At 41.4% G+C, this 16,488-nt stretch overlaps 1 protein-coding gene across 1 annotated transcript in view; it reads right to left on the reverse strand.

Annotated features, from left to right (window-relative positions):
* The window catches only part of COL21A1 (collagen type XXI alpha 1 chain), a 140,904-nt gene that overhangs the window by 85,824 nt on the left and 38,592 nt on the right, over positions 1-16,488 (reverse strand). The window contains exons 4-9 of the mRNA XM_054987749.1: positions 13,253-13,421; positions 12,919-13,135; positions 7,651-7,824; positions 2,247-2,324; positions 1,823-1,831; positions 684-767 (exon numbers count right to left, since the gene is read on the reverse strand). Coding sequence (XP_054843724.1) covers positions 684-767; positions 1,823-1,831; positions 2,247-2,324; positions 7,651-7,824; positions 12,919-13,135; positions 13,253-13,421 — 731 coding nt within the window. The remainder of the gene's footprint in view (positions 1-683; positions 768-1,822; positions 1,832-2,246; positions 2,325-7,650; positions 7,825-12,918; positions 13,136-13,252; positions 13,422-16,488) is intronic.

A 16,488-nucleotide genomic window follows, 5' to 3' on the forward strand; every position in this document is an offset into this window, starting at 1 on the left:
TAGCCTGGAGAGGAGGTGACTGAGAGGTGATATGATAGCCTTCTTCAAGTACTTGAAGGGCTGTCACATAGAGGATGGAGCCAAGTTGTTTTCTTTTCCCTCAGTGAGTCGGACCAACACCAACAAGTTAAAATTAAATAAAAAGAGTTTTCAGCTAAACATTAGGCAGAACTTCCTGACAGAGCAGTTCCTCAGTGAAACAGACTTCCTTGGGAGGTGGTGGGCCCTCCTTCCTTGGAGATATTTAAGAAGATGCTAAATGGCCACCTGATAGCAATGATAATTCCACGACTCAATATGAATGTAGGCTGCTCGGGACAGGGAGGTCACAAAGGGGTGAGTTGGTGCTCTTGTGGCGCTCTCCTATATGCCCAGGGTCAAGTTGATCACCACTTTGGAGTCAGGAAGGAATTTTCCTCCAGGCCACAATGGCTGGGGATCCTGGAGGTTTTTTGCGCTCCCCTGGGCATAGAGCAGGAATCACTGGGAGAGTGTAGGGGGAAGAGGTAGCTTTGAATTTCCTGCATTGTGCAGGGGGTTAGACTAGATGACCCTTGAGGTTCCTTCCAGCTCTGAGATTCTATGTTTAAAAACGACTTATCTAAAGGTAGCAACTTTGTGTTTAATTCTGTGGCTGTAATACCAAAGCACCTAGTCATACATTAAATAAAAACTGTACTCACTTTTGGACCTGGGGGTCCTTGTTTTCCTGGAGGGCATATACATGGAATTGGTGTAGATCCCACATCACTAGGTCCATTCAGACACTGCCAAAGACAGACTTTTTTCAAGATATGCAAGAAAAATTCTATTTTCCAGTAGCCTAATTTTTTAATATTCTCTGCCACCAAATGAAATCATAAAATGACTTCACTACCATCATTAATGTGAATTTTAAGCCAGTAATTCTAGACGTGTGTATCGTAACTTATGAATAATTTTAAAGCATTCAAAAGTATCTTGTGATGCCAAGGACCCACCTGAAACGGAGGCTGCTCACAGCATCTCTGCATGATTCATTGCTGTGGCATTATCTCCTTTCAAGCAGTCTCTTCTAAGAATATTTATTTATTTTATTTCACATATACCCCACCCTTCCTGCAAGCAGGCTCAGGGTGACTTTCAACAAAATATACTGTAAAAGATGCAGTAGAAACATTATAACCGCTTGACCCAAATAACATGAGGAACATGAGAAACAAGGATTGGGGCAATTGGATCACACAGTCTCTTCCAGTGCATAGCAGAATTGCTCATCTTTAAAACTGGCAAGTCCAAAACAGTGATTTATGCAGAAACAATCCATATGTCTTATGCTTATTAATATATCTGATTCTGAGCAACAGCCCCAGAGCAATGGTCCCTATCATCAGTAAGAACCCACTAAAATATGCTTAGCAATCAGTAACGTAAGTCTTAATCATAAGCATATTTTTGCATTAAAAAAAGGCATTTTCCCTGAAAAAAATTATATCCTTCCTTTCCTGCCATCGACAATTTAGTTTCAATAATGTATTAACTAAATAGCACTACCCATGAAAATATTTTAATTCTGAGTAATGGCTACTGCTTGCGTGCCAAATTCAATGCAAAATAGTACAAGTCAAAGGGGGTTTTCATAATACTGTTTGGTTTTTAAAAGAGATTCTATGCCCAACAACACAGATGGTTTTGGAGGGGAAAAAAACCTTCCCTCAACAAAGCAGCATGTTTTTACTTGATAGAATGATGCTGAATTTACAAAAGAGAGAGAGAGAGAGAGAGAGAGAGAAAAGATAAATATTACCTTAAGGTCAATACGGATAGATGTGTTTTTGCTTACCTCTCCATTCTGGAATGAAAAACAAACAATATTCAACTATTTAGAAAGGCAATTAAAAGTATGTTTGAATCCAATTATATATGCACGCAACAGAAAGCCTGTACTGTTTAATCAGCCAAAGTCAAGCGTTGTTACAGATGTTTCAGGGAATTATTTTAACATCTTCAGAAAAAGAAGTCTAATTTCTCATAGTAAAAGGCAACAGAGAAAGATTTGTCGCAACGGCATTTCTTTGCATGCTGTCCAAGTAAAAGCAGCTTACATTTTTAAAATTCCTAGACAGACTGTTTATACTATACACGGTTAGAGCATATGTTCTTTAAAAAAAATGGAGCAAGTTATTTACAAGAAGCCCCCCCTCTCTTATTTCATTTTCATTAAGGGACATCCAACAATCCTTAGAACAATATTTCCTTATACTCACAAAGCCAGGTATCTCACAGGCTGTTTCTCGATTGTTTTGCTCTGGGTCACAGTAAATCCTCAGTTTCTGGACATCAAACTGTTGGAAAAAAGAATATAAATGAATTAGATAACTACTTCTGATGGTATTAATTAAAATGTCTTGATAGGAGAAGGAAGGACAGATCATCATCTAGAGTCTCCCCATGTTTAACAATCTTTACTTAAGTACAGGAATCAATGCCTTGATTCCAAAATGACTGAGCAATGATTTTCATTCATTCATTCAACTTCTAGCCCACCCTCCCCACAAGTGGGCTCAGGGCAGGTTATAACAATTTCAATACATATTAAAATTAAAAATGAGAGCATCAATTATAATAAAAACACAGTTCAGAAGAGGAGGAGGGGATTCTGAGCTGCCACACCTTACAGTCATTCCAGCTTTCAGTGTCACCTGAAAAATTACTCACAGAACTTGGAACTTTTAGGAGCAGCCTCTGATACAATAAGAAGAAATGCAGTCAGAGAAACAAAAAGTCTCGAATGGAAGAACTTAGACAGATGCATGGGGTATCTCAACAAACAGGTCAATGTGGAAACAGTTCCCTGAATTTTGAATGTTTAAAAGGCAGTGGCCAAAGCTATTTTTGGAGTCTAGCCATCGAGTTTATTAATAGTTTTAGGAGATGGCTTGCGATAAAAGTCACTGTAAAAGTTCGTTGTGTAGTAGGGGAGGCTCAATGGCAGAAGACATGGGCCTTCATCGCATCTAAGAGGTCAAAAATAAGTCTGTTCCACAGAACTTTATCTGGCTGTAATGACAAAAATAATACAATTTGACTATTTTTTCTGCATTTTCTGGTCACATCCAAAGTGGCCATAACAGTAACTGTTGAAGAATGAAAACTAACTAGTAATTTCCAGAAGTCACTGCATTTGTCCAAGTAGCACAAAGTGAAGGCGATCATCAACAATGACAGATTTAATACATTTATTAAAATACTTATATTCCGCTATCCAAGAAAAAGTATTTAAAGGCAGCTCATAACCAAACAAGATAAGTTAATGAAAAAGAGCAGAACTCAAATGAGCAGTAAAATCTAATTGAGAATTACAATCACAAATACATCACTTGCACTGAGGTGGTGAGGGGAAACCAATTGGAAACCAATGAAAATGCTGCAAGACTGGTTATTTATACAGCCCAGTCATCGCTAGCCAAAACATTTTAAAGCAAATGTAGCTTTGAATACTTTTCCAAGGAAACACCTTTGAAATGAACTTTACTGCAATCGAATCTAGGTGTCATTAGGCATGAGTTACCATGATCAGACAGTCAGGAAAGGACAAGGGCAATGAACCAACTTAGGGCAATAAAATAGCTGCTTGGCTATTTTACACCAACTGGGTACTTGGAAGCCACAAGAGATCCAAGAGCACCCACCCCTTCTGTAGACCTGTTCTTAAGGGAGAGTGCAACCCTATCCTATACAAGCTGTGTAACTCCAGGATCACACAGATTGCCGGTCCTTCCTGTTTATTTGCCATTATCTCAGTCAGTCAGAGCGCTGAAGCAGCATTTCAGAATGCCTGCTGCCTCCTGGGATTTGATAGAAGAGAGAAAACAGAACAGACCTTGGGAGTGGGACACAGGAAATCAGAGAACAAGTTTTAAACCCACTCCTATTCCATTTACTGTGCAGACAGCTGAGAATTAACATGGCAGCAGCAATTTCTGGAGATGCCAACAGGCGGTATTAACTAATTTTCCAATTGCCCTTAAATGGCAAAATAATTAATATCCATACTCTATGGAATCGTTGTGACTCTCCAGCTTACTGTATGTTCACCCTCTGGCTGGTGAAGAAATTGTCTTATATAAGAAAAGCTGCCTGAGTCACATGATTAGTCTAGGTAGCCTAGTGTCATGTTCCCTGACTGACAACTGTTTTCCACAGCCCAATATTAAGAGGTGCAAGGGACTGAACATGGAACTCTCTGTTGAGTTTGTCTCTGCCGTTGAGTTCTGGCTTCTTTCTTTCATGAATGTCTTAAAAGTATAAGAACGCTTACCTTGGAAGCCCTTACTATGTTTCCTTCCTGTCTTAACAATATTGTATTCATTAACATGAATAACCTAAGACATCAAGATACGGCATATGTATGTATGAAAGCTCCCAGATGACTGTGTGCTTTAGGTTACCCAAAGTGAATGAATCATGCTGAATACTTTATTGATATTTTCATGGTCATATACAACACAAATAAAACTAACAACCAGAAATACCCTTGGCAATCAGTAGGAACGTGGGCTTCTTCAACCCTTTTGAACTTTTGGGATTCTGAGAGGGGGTGGTGGGCACCTCCTCAAAATGGCTGTCACAGGAGGTAGAGCCAAACTTCAAATGGCTGCCTTAGGAGGCAGAGCCTAGCGCAATATTTCCCTCCTCATTTTGCAAAAGAATCTCAGAAGGGAATGCCCAGGGCAAGAAAGGGAGGAAGAGAAGGGGTAATCTAAAAGAAAGAAAGTCTGAAGGAGGAATGGAACAATAATAATACTTGTGCCCCGGATCCTTCAGAGGCTGCTGCTGCTGTTGCATCCATAGAAAAGCCTTTCATTTGAATGAGGGCAGTCACTAAAAAGCTCTACCTAACAAAGGTCTCACTCACTTTCTGAACAGCTTGGCAAATACCAGGACAGCACTGGAGGGTGTAAGGCACCATGGCCACTACATCAAGGAACCCTGCTGTAGCCCATTCTGCACTACAAATTACTAACTGTAAAACTGCACTTGTATTGTAAAACTTGTAAAACTGCACGCTTATCTTTGTACAGCAAAACACAAAATGCAAACAAAGTGCTGTGTGTTCCTTAAAATTAGTTCAGACACATACTTGCGGTTGATAAAATTTATCTTGGCAGCCTAGAACAAAGCCATTGAAAATTTCATGTAATAAATGGAAAAATAAACCAAAGGAACATCGGGAGGGGAAAGATCATGGACATTTATACACCATGTTTTTGTCTGAAATGCTGCCAAGGCCAATGAAGGGAATGTAGAAGAGTTGGTCACAACTCTGCGTCTTCCTTTTAACACTGTGTTCTTCAAAAAAAATCACTCTAGATTTCTAGAAATGTATTAACATTACTACAATTCAGCCATGTGTGTGCATTTGCACTTTGAACAGGAATGTTCAAGTTTTGTCTAATAACGCATACAAATATCATATATATACACACAGTTAAGGGAAAAGGTGCACATAGCTAAGTGTTTTTCATACAGGGAAAGCCTTCTGCGGTTTCCAGCTTCAGGTGCCAATACAGCAACACGGTTTATATATGGCAGGCTTCCCCTCAGGACCTTCTACAGGTGCCACCTGGCAAATGGGCAAAATTACCTGCTACCTATAGCTGTGCGTTATCTGTCGTGGCCCCCACCTTACGGAATGGCCTGCCTGACAATGTAAGGAAAGTTCTCACTTTCCTGGCTTTCTACAAACTGTGCAAAGCCAAATTATTCAGGTGGTTGTTGTTGTTGTTTTAACACAAGTAGGAGGGCTATACTCTGTAAAGAAACGGTTCAGACCTTTTGGTAAAAAGACACAGACAGTGGACTGTATGTTGTACTACTTTGTACTGTATGTTGTTAAATATGCTCCTAGTGGGTATCTTCTGCATTGTATAATATGTCATGTTTAATTGCTTATGCTTTGTTTCAGCTCTGTATCAAATTTCTGCTTATTTTCACATTTCTGAAATCTGTAACATATTGCATTATTTGATGAATTGTCCCAACTGCTGATCACATTGACTGATACTATATAAACAGCCTTGAGTCTCAGTGAGAAAAGCGGACTAGAAATAACACAAATAAATAAATAAATTTCCCATCTCAAATCCATGGCAGTACCCCTGCCCCTGGTGCCACTAAGATTTTCTATTTTTTTTTATAGTCTTCCCTTCTCACCCAAGGAGGATTGCACAGTATGAGTCAATATGAGATATTTAAAGGTGTTTTCTTGAAAAACTCTTAACTGAATATTCTTATAACTATCTGCATACCATGTTCTCTGAATTCCAAGCTATAATTTTGTAAAGTCTTCAACCTCTTCCCTTCTGAACATATAAGGGGAAAGGAGTCTGTCAGCAATGAAAGTGGCTAGAGACTTTTTTTAAAAAAAGAAAAGCTGAGACTTCAGAAAACTTGATAAACAGATTGCTACATTCATTTGCTGATTAAAATAATTTAAAGGGCCTCTGTGGTGGTGGGGTGTGTGTGTGTGTGTGTGCAAATGGTGACTCTAGTGACAGGGGCAGAGGAAATGGCTGCTATGCATGCAGAACCAGAAAAATCTGAACTCTCCCACCTACACTACAGCCATGCAGGCTTTGCCATAATCCTTCTCAAAATTTTATAGCAAAGCAGATTTGGGAAAAGTCAGAGAAAAGCTAGTGGGGGAACCTGGAGGTTCACAGAAGCACCACGATACTGTGAGGAAGCAGGGGGAAGCCTGCTTCCCAAAAGCACTGAACCCAGGGCAAAAAGCCCATGTGGTAAAAGTCTGTCCCCTACTCGCAGAGGTGCCTCACTCCTCCCCCCATCTTCTTGCACAGGGAACAGCAATTAAACATTAACTCCATCTTGTCTTGTATGAATGCCAGTGCGCAGGAGCTAACTGAACCCTCATAACCCTGGTTAGTGTGTGTTGTAAACTACATTATTAGAAGTATGAACATGAAAAAAGGAAATATTGAAATCTCGCTCATGTTCAGATATCATATTGCCACCTTGCATATTATTTGCAATAACTAAGGAGAAATTGTTTACTTATATTAGCTAGACCCTTTCAAATGCAAGTGCACCATAGCTCACAGAACACACCACAAATAGTTATAAAAAGCATCTCCAAATTCTACCATAAGGTTAACTTAAAACTGCAGATATAAGCAAAGTACAAGTAAACCCTTCCAAACCTAGCCAATCAGATTCCAAGTGACTGCACTGAAGATCAGGCTGTAAATCTAATGGAGAGCCAGGGCTTTTTTTCTGGGAAAAGAGGTGGTGGAACTCAGTGGTGGAACTCAAGACCGCACAATGACGTCACTTGAGTAAGCTGGAACAAGGGGGTAGTTTTTCAAAGTTTAAATTGCCCTCGCTGAAAATGGTCACATGGTCAGTGGCCCCACCCCCTGATCTCCAGACAGAGGAGAGTTTAGATTGCCCTTGGTGGTGTGGAGGGCAATCTAAACTCCCCTCTGTCTGGAGATCATGGGGCGGGGCTACCGACCATGTGACCATTTTTAAGAGGTGCCGGAATTCCGTTCCGTTCCACGGAATTCCCACTGAAAAAAAGCCCTGTGGAGAGCTATCTGTCCACAAAGTACTACATCTTCCACAAAGTAAGACTATGAACACACTTACTTGAACTGTCTCCTCTTTCCCAGAATATTTTCCTATTTGAGTTAGTCCACTGATATAGATTCCTAAAACTGGATGCAGTGCCTTCACTTCAGTTTCTTGATCATCTATATACAATGTTACGTCTGCTTCTGTTACTAAGAGACGGATTTGATGCCAGCCTCCATCAAACAAAGTCTAGAAAAATGAGAGAATGTGATAATTAACCAATGCATATTATTTTTATATACTCGTTAGGTCTGCATTTAAATTAGCTAGGCTTTGTTTCAAGACTCACTTGCCATTCTTAGCCTAATCAAACAATTCAGTCCAATAAGTAGTGTCATCTGTACAGGTATGCATCAAAAAAACCATTGTTATTCAGATCTGGGTATCACGAATATCATAAATATTCAGTATTCCTGACATTCATACTGGTTTAGTATTCGGATCTGGGTTTTATTCGAGAATATACAGTTCCTTATGTGAGAACCTATCCTGAGGGCTCAGGGGGTCGGTTCCAAGCAAACTCCCACCAAAACTGCAGGGAACCTAGTCCTTCCTGTTCAATACAGATCCCCTTCTCAAGTTTCAAGAAGTTTGAACCCAACGGTCTAATTCTATGGGCCCCTGAACAAGCTACATCCCACCTGAAGAAGCTGCATCTGCAAACCAAAGAATCCTAACCAAACTGAACTGCAGAAAGGAACACTGCTGCAAGCCTACCAGAACCAGTGTCTCCCACAGAAGCCAGTTAGAATCTAGGGCCAACACGGGATCATCACAGAACAGAAGCAAGTTATCAACATTAACTATCCATCAGCAGAACCAACAACCCAGCAGAACCAACCAACATGCACTGGCGACAGCAAACGAACTCAGTAGTACCTTAGTATAAGATGGATCCCTCTCTCAAGAAGGCCTCAGAAAGTGAGAAGGAGGGATAATTTTGATTAACCCAAGTTCTCCTCTTTCTGCAGTGTGCAGCTTACACCATCATGCACTGGCTCAGAGAAGCCTACAGACAAAGTTTCAGAAGTTGCCCTTCATCACTGGCTCTCCTCTCCCTTCCCACCCCAACCAAGAAGAAAGTTAACAATACACATAAACAACACAACAGCATTTACTGGTTTTATTTTGGGTGTCTGTGGGTTTGTCCTCAGCTTCTTTTAAAACATTAACAGTTCTCTAACATCTCTCTGAATCTTCCTGTTTCAGTGGCACAAGACCAACATTTTTGGTGCTTCTTTCCTTCATTTTCTGCAAAAAATTGTGCCAAGGTCCAATGAGTGTGCTGGCTGGGCTGGGTTTTTTGAGGGGTGGGGGAGGTTCACGTTGGAGCATGTATTTTATAGAGTGTGCCAACTGGATAAAATGTCTTGATGATTTTCTATCTAAGTTAACTCTTGGAAAAATGCTTTCCCCACCTCCTCAACGCAGACTGACATAGGACGCATGGACAAAGCGTGCTCACTCTAAAACTCCAGAGCTAGGAAACTGAAGACATGCTGAAGAGTGACAAGTCAGGAGGTGGTGGGCTCTCCTTCTATGGAAGTTTTTAAGTAGAGGGTAGATGGCCATCTGACAGCAATATGAATGTAGGCAGATGATGAGAAGGAGGGAAAGAAGGGTTACATCAGTGCTTAGTTCTCCTGACCTCTTCTTACATGCCCAGGGTAATGTCGACCGCCACTTTGTGTCAGTAAGCAATTTTCCCCAGCCTTGTTTGGCTAGGGATCCTGGAGGTGTTCTGCCATCTTCTGGGCATGGAGCAGGGGGTCACTGGGTGTGGGGGGAAGGTAGTTGTGAATTTCCTGCATTATGCAGGGGCTTGGAATAAATGACTCCGTAGGTACCTTCCAACTCTATGATTCTAAGTTGACTTTCAAGAAAACCAATTGCTCAGCTCTCTGGGGGAATAGGTGAGTATGATGAAGGCCAACAATGTAGCCCACATGGGAGAAGACATGCTAATTGGACAGCAAGAGAGGAGCCTCTGAGCCACAAGAAAGAGGTCTGTCCAGACTTCTTTCTTGGCCCAATAGAGGACTCTGAAAGCCCTGACTATTACCTCTGCCAAATCCTGTCTCACACACCTCCATTCCCAGAGGGACCAAGCACCTCCCTGATGGCCACCATCTCCAGGGATATTTCAGGAGTGGCTGTTGGGGGACCATTTCCAAGAAGGGGGCAGCAAGCAGAGAATGGCAGAGCTGGTGTCCCCCTCCTCCCCCTCTGCTGCATGGGTGCCCCTCCTGGCCCATGCACACTGCACCCAGCAAGAGAGCTCATCTCTCAAGCTAGTGAGCTAACTCTGTCCTTGATGCGTGGGTTGCACAATGTCAACCTTTACAACTTGTTCTTGGAGAGAGATAGCAGAAAGAAGATGCCCTCTTGCAGCCTTCTCACAAGCACACGTGCTGCTGGAACTATGTCTGCATGTCCTGTGTCTAGACCAATAAGGAGGCCAGTGAGAAGTGAGAAGCTTGATTCCCCAGATTGGTACGCTAGTGAGAAGCTTGATTCCCCAGATTGGTACAGGTCAGCCTATGGCACCACAAACAGTTTTTTTCTAAGGCACCTTGCTTGGCTTCACTGAAGACAAAAGAGCACAAGGAAGGCAGGTGAGCAGCCCAGCATAGTTGTTAAATGGTTGGGCTATTCCCATGATCTCTCAGTCTCAGCTCCCCAGATGCATAACAACAACTGGCAGTAATCTGTCCAGAAGGGTGGCAAATAAGCACATGTTGTTGTTGTTGTTATATTATTGTTGTTATTTTTTTTTACAGTGGGACCCTATTTATCTAGTTGATAGCAAGTTGCAACACCTGTTGGTCTCTAAGCTGAAGATTCATTTTTTGACAAGGCTCACACCTCACCTACTTTAAAAACCTTATAAAAATGTGCCTAGTAACAACTACTCAGAAGTCAGAACAACCCAATAAGACAGGACTCCAAATGTCCAGAAGAACCCAAAAACTAAACTGTGGTGCAGAACAACTCTTTGACTCCTCTTAAATTAAAAAAAGCAATCACTGCACAGAAACAGCAAAGCAACTAAGCAATCAACTTTTTAAACCAGCAATAGCAATCCTCCCCCACCAGAAAACCAACAACTAACACAGCAAGTAACTAACCAACAATAAAACAGCAATCCATCCCCCCCACAAGAGTCAGGAACTCTCAGCACAGGAAAAAGCAATCCCCCCCAGCCCCATACAAGAACAATTAAGCAATCAACTTTTTAAACCAGCAACAGCAATTTCTCCCTCTCCCCGCTCCCCCCAAGAACCGGAATTCTTATAACAAGCAAGCAACAAGAAAAAGAATCCCCTCCCCACAACAGCAAACAACAACAGATAAAAGCAAAAGTACACCCCCAATAGCAAAAAGCAATTAGATAAACTGAAAAGTTTAGAAAACTGACCCTTTCCCCATCCTTACCCTACTCCTCCCCAAGCCCCATCCCCAGAACAGGAAAAAAAACCAGTGAGTCTCTAGACTCTCAAACCAGGTAAAAGATCCTCAGGTGGCCCTCCAGGCAGGCAGCCAGCAGTTCCTAAGGTTGTCCTCCACAGTGGAAGCATGCAGATAATGCTTATGTAGTGCTTGTGTGTCCATCATGTAGTTATACAGTGGTGTCCAGAAAATAATGTATCTGCTAAATGGACTGCTCCATGTTCAAAATGACGTTTGGGTAGAAGGTTGTTGAAGTCCTGGTGGAATCTCTCAAGAGCTTTCTTCCCATATATCCAGATGAACATGTTATTAATACCTCTCCTATACTTGAGATTTGTTTATTGAAGCAAAATTTAGAGCCCACCTTTCTGCCCTCAAAGGGACCACCCAGACAGCTGTATTAAAATAAAATCAGAGAGCTGTGGTTCTTGAAAGCTTATGCTACAATAAAGTTGGTTAGTCTTAAAGGTGCTACTTAACTCTTCACTATTTTGCAACTACAGACTAACACGGCTAACTCCTCTGGCTCTAAGATTGGTCAGGGAGTACAATTAGTTGGCAAATCTGAAATAACTGAGTGCAGACAAGATGACAGAGTTAGGGAAGCAAGCCATTGGCAGAGCTTGTAATCCATCTTTGCTGGAGATATTGATATATAAAAACTCAGCATTCAGGCCAAATTGGAATTTCCTAGGATGTTGTCAATGGATCATAGTTTCTTCAGGAAATTCAAAGTATCGCATATGTAACTAAAGGTGTTTACTGTGTTGGGTTTGGCGATGGAATACATTAACCCCAACATCTCTTCAGTGATTGTGCCATCTAAGACAATGGGGCATCCTGAGGTGCCAGGCTTGTATATTTTGGGCAGCAAATAGTAAATGCCTGGCTAAGATTCCGAGGGAGCATCCATGAAAATTTGTTCCTGTATAAATGTGGGTAATTCCTTCATAAACCAGTTTAGCTTTCTGTCTTTACTTTGTCTGAGTCTGAGGAGAATGGTTTGTTAAATGTGATACTGGAGATTTGTCTCTGAACCTCCTTTACACGATTACAACTCCTCCTCCTCTGTCAGCTTCCTCGTTATCGTGTTAAAATTGGCTTTGAGGTATTCCTTTTGACACAACTGAGATTATGGCTGTAAACAATGATGTTTGCTGCTTATGGTGACAAACACTCTATAAAAAAATCCAATGTGAAATTGTGACTGGGAAGGGGGGAAGGAGATCCATGACAAGCTATTATGTATATATGGAACACCCAGATTAAAATGGCAATTTGCACACACACATACCACTGTGCTATTGCATAAGACGCTTGCAAGATGTCAAGTGAGACTTCTGTTGTTCAGGCTTCCTTAACAATGTGGCATAATGACACATCACACAACATAAGCAGCAACTTGCTACCCAACATCAGGACTAGTTGCTGGTCTACACATGCCAAATATTATACAAGCACATCCATCAGAACTGGTAAAAGGGTCATATATATTTTGTTCAGTTATTGCTTTCCAATTTTTTTAAATCCCCAGAAATGAAGTCTTATTTCTCTGTTCATGATATTAGTTTCAGGTGGGTAACTGTTGGTCTGCAGTAGAACAGCAAAATTCGAGTCTAGTGACACCTTAAAGTCCAACACGATTTTAAGGGTATAAGATTTCGAGAGTCAAAGTTCTCTGATGAAGGGAGCTTTGACTCTTGAAAGCTTATACCCCCCAAAATCTTGTTGGTTTTTATGGTACTACTGAACTCAAATCTTGCTGTTCTCTATTCATGAAGAACACAGAGAAAAGTAATAAACATATCAATCTACACATTAAGTACTTTTTACCTTTACACGGGGTGCAGTGAAAGTTACAGCTTGGGAACCGTTTACTTTGCTTGTTGTAGTAAAGGACAATGTCTTATTTTCTCCGCTCACAGTAACAGCTATCTGTGGCCTCCCATCCAAGCTTAATATCCTCCACAAGTCCCACGTTTTTCTGACTTTAAACCTCTGAGTAGAGACAAACACATATGACGGAGGAAGGCCTTCTGGAAACACATCCCTAGAAATTAATTTAAAAGAACAAAATTAATTTCAATCACGGAGAACTCCAAAGCGATAAACAATGAGAACTAGCCACATTTTATTCAGAACTGTTTAGGCATCCAAAGAGAAATACCTTGTTAATTCTGACAAATCAATACGTGAAGTTACTTCATATGCTTTTGCATTAGTAGATGGGATTTGGATTCTCTTTTTCACTTTCCTCTTCACACCTAAGCCTAGGAGGATATCAAATCCTTTTTCATCCCGAGATGCAACAGGAATTCTTGTTGGACAAACTGATTCTATAAAGCAACAGACACACAGTTGAGAAACCGAGGCACCACTTCTGAGAAGGCCCTACCCCAAGTGAAAATCACATCACCTTAGATGGTAGAGACCACATGATGCAGGGCACTCATGCATGTCTTTATTATTAAGACACACATAGGAGTAATTAGCTCATAGCATTATGCAAGCTGGTATCATCCACCCCTCATTACCATCTATAATTGGTGGATAATATTTACATTACAGAGCTAACATTGCTGAAATAGTGCAGACAAACTTTAAAAGTGCTATATAAATGGTATGTTCTATGAGCTGATACTTTTTCAATAAAATACCGAAGACAGTAGAACTGCCAATATTACTGATAGTCAGGGCTTGTTTTCTGGGAAAAGAGGTGGTGGAACTCAGTGGGTTGCCCTTGGAGAAAATGGTCACATGGCCGGTGGCCCCGCCCCCTGATCTCCAGACAGAGGGGAGTTTAGATTGCCCTCTACCCTCTGTCTGGAGATCAGGGGGTGGGGCCACCGGCCATGTGACCATTTTCAAGAGGTGCTAGAACTCCGTTCCACCACGTTCCTGCTGAAAAAAAGCCCTTCCGATAGTCAGTATACTGCTTTCTGTTACCATTGACCACTGCATGGTAGTGCAGAGGTTTTCACACACAGCCTCCTATGTCAGTGGCCAATTATACCTATATGCAGAACTTCGTAAGGATTTTATGAAGTTAAGGATTTTAAATCAGCTCCTTAGAGGAGGTTGTATTCACAGGTTGTTTAAGCTGCCCTTAAGTCCCATCCAGTGAAAGGGTAAGACTGACTGAAATATCGAACTTTAGAGAAGTGGCCCTGTAAAATCAGCCACCCTCCGAGAGCTGACTTTGTAGGGCATGTATACACAAACGTTTTACTTAAATATGCTTTTCTAGTATACATGATATGGTTCTTTTGTTTTGCATTCCACCAAAGAACAGAGGCCTTTAGGAGGCATGCATGGCTTGTCACTCATTTCAAAGGGGACTGGACCAGAGCATGGAAAGCACCAGTGAGGGGAGAGGGCACGGTGTGAGTGTCCAGGAAAGACTTTAGAGCAAAACAGGGGTTGTTTGGGTTGCTAACATTTGAGAAGCATTCATCTACACTTCCCCACTCTCACCTGAAAGTCACATCTGACGTCTTGCATCTGAGGAAGAGAACTGTGGTTCTCGAAAACTTATGCTACAGTAAAGTTGGTTAGTCTTAAAGGTGCTACTGGACTCTTTTCTATTTTGCTAAAAGTCACAGGCACCTTAGTAAGCCAAGATGGGAAAACTTTTTTATCAGCAACTGAATCCCTCTTTCCTCCTTCCCCAATGGCCCTTTGCAGCCCTCTGTGCTAATATCCTCTCAATCTGCAAGACTTATAGAGGGAATAAAAACGATCCATTGAGGCTCCATTTCCACAACCATACAAAAATCTGGAGCCAGACCTACAGCCAAGCAAAATACAATGCAAGCATGGAGTGTACTTGCAATAATCTGGTTGTATTTTGACTTCTCTTATCCATTGAGCCTGTTACGGACTTATAGCCACATTCATTCTAAAAGACTATGATGTGCTTCTAAAAAATTCAAAGCTGGCCAAATACTCTTATTTAAAAAAGACAACACAATACTGGGCACTTACCCTAGAATGTTAAAAAAAAAAAAGCTTAAGAAATTCTAGTGCCAAAATTTCTTTTCACTGACATAAAATATACAGTAAAACCTCTATTACTCAGACGTCTCAGGGGACCGAGATGAAATTTGTCCCAAGAAGCACACTGATAAGTAGAGAACAGAAAGACCAGTTTAAGAAACAACAGGATTAGTTTCTCATCCTAGCAAGACTTTTCATGCCGCCATCACCAACACTAACAGCCCCTCCACATGACACAAGCCGGTTTTCAAAAACGCAGGGAATTTACAGAACATTAAAGTACTGAGGTGTCACTATAACGTGTTGAAATGGAAACAAAAATTCAAGCATGCAGCACAGAGTCAGTGTGGCATAGTGATCTGCATGTGGAACTAGGATCCAGAAGATCGTGGTTCAAATCACTGCTTCGGCAAGAAGCTTGCTTTGGTACACTCGGACCAGTCAGACTCTCGGCCTCATGCACCTCAAATCGTTATTCAGAGAATAAAATCGAGATGGGAGAACCATGCATTCTGAGCTCCTTGGAGCAGGTACAGTAACGTAAGAGTGTACTAGACAAGCAGGCGACTCACTGGAGCTGTCTGATCATAAGCCAAGTACATAAAATAATACTGCAGTGAACACTTGAACTTGTGCTTTCCTAGCAGGGCTGCACTCCATCATGGAACAGGGAGGAATTCTGAAAATTCCCCAAGTTTTTGAAAAGCAGTTTTCTGGGGCCTGCTGAGGGCTACTTAGCATGAAATCTCTTGATGATCTTGGGAAGTTAATCCTGCTGTTTTTCAGACTATGTTGAAATGGAAACTAAAATTCAAAGAGAGCACAAAAGGAGGCCACTTTCACTATTATGCTAGAACAGACCGATGCAATTTTTATACCATCTTCCAAACATGGGTTAACTCAGAACTCATTTTCACAATCAGCTCTAGTGAGATGTTTACTATCTATGTTGACTGCGAGCCACTGGTATCATCACTGGAAGCAGCCGTGCGCATGCCAATGGCGCATGAAGAAATCTGCATGCCCAGAATTTCAGGAGTATGCTACAATGCAGCGTGCAGGATTCCACATAGCCATTTCATGATAGTATCACCAACACGACAGATTTGTAACATACAATAACACCACTTAAAATGTCACATCACATATGAAAGCAGACATGCTACTACAGAAAATAAGGATTAGATTTCTATTCCACATTAACCCTGAAGTACGGCTAAGGTTACCAAGTGGCCTGGAGAAAGAGGTCCTGCTCTTAATGTGTGGAAACGGGCAGTTGAACCTTTTCATGGATGGAGATAAATCACATTATCCCATCAAACCTCCGTTAGAGGGACAGTACACTTTTTCCTCCAGGCCAACTGGCAACCCTAAGGACCACCAAGTCAAAGAACTCATTTTAAAATC

Source organism: Eublepharis macularius, chromosome 1 (genome assembly GCF_028583425.1).
Source record: "Eublepharis macularius isolate TG4126 chromosome 1, MPM_Emac_v1.0, whole genome shotgun sequence".
Classification (NCBI taxonomy): Eukaryota; Metazoa; Chordata; class Lepidosauria; order Squamata; family Eublepharidae; genus Eublepharis; species Eublepharis macularius.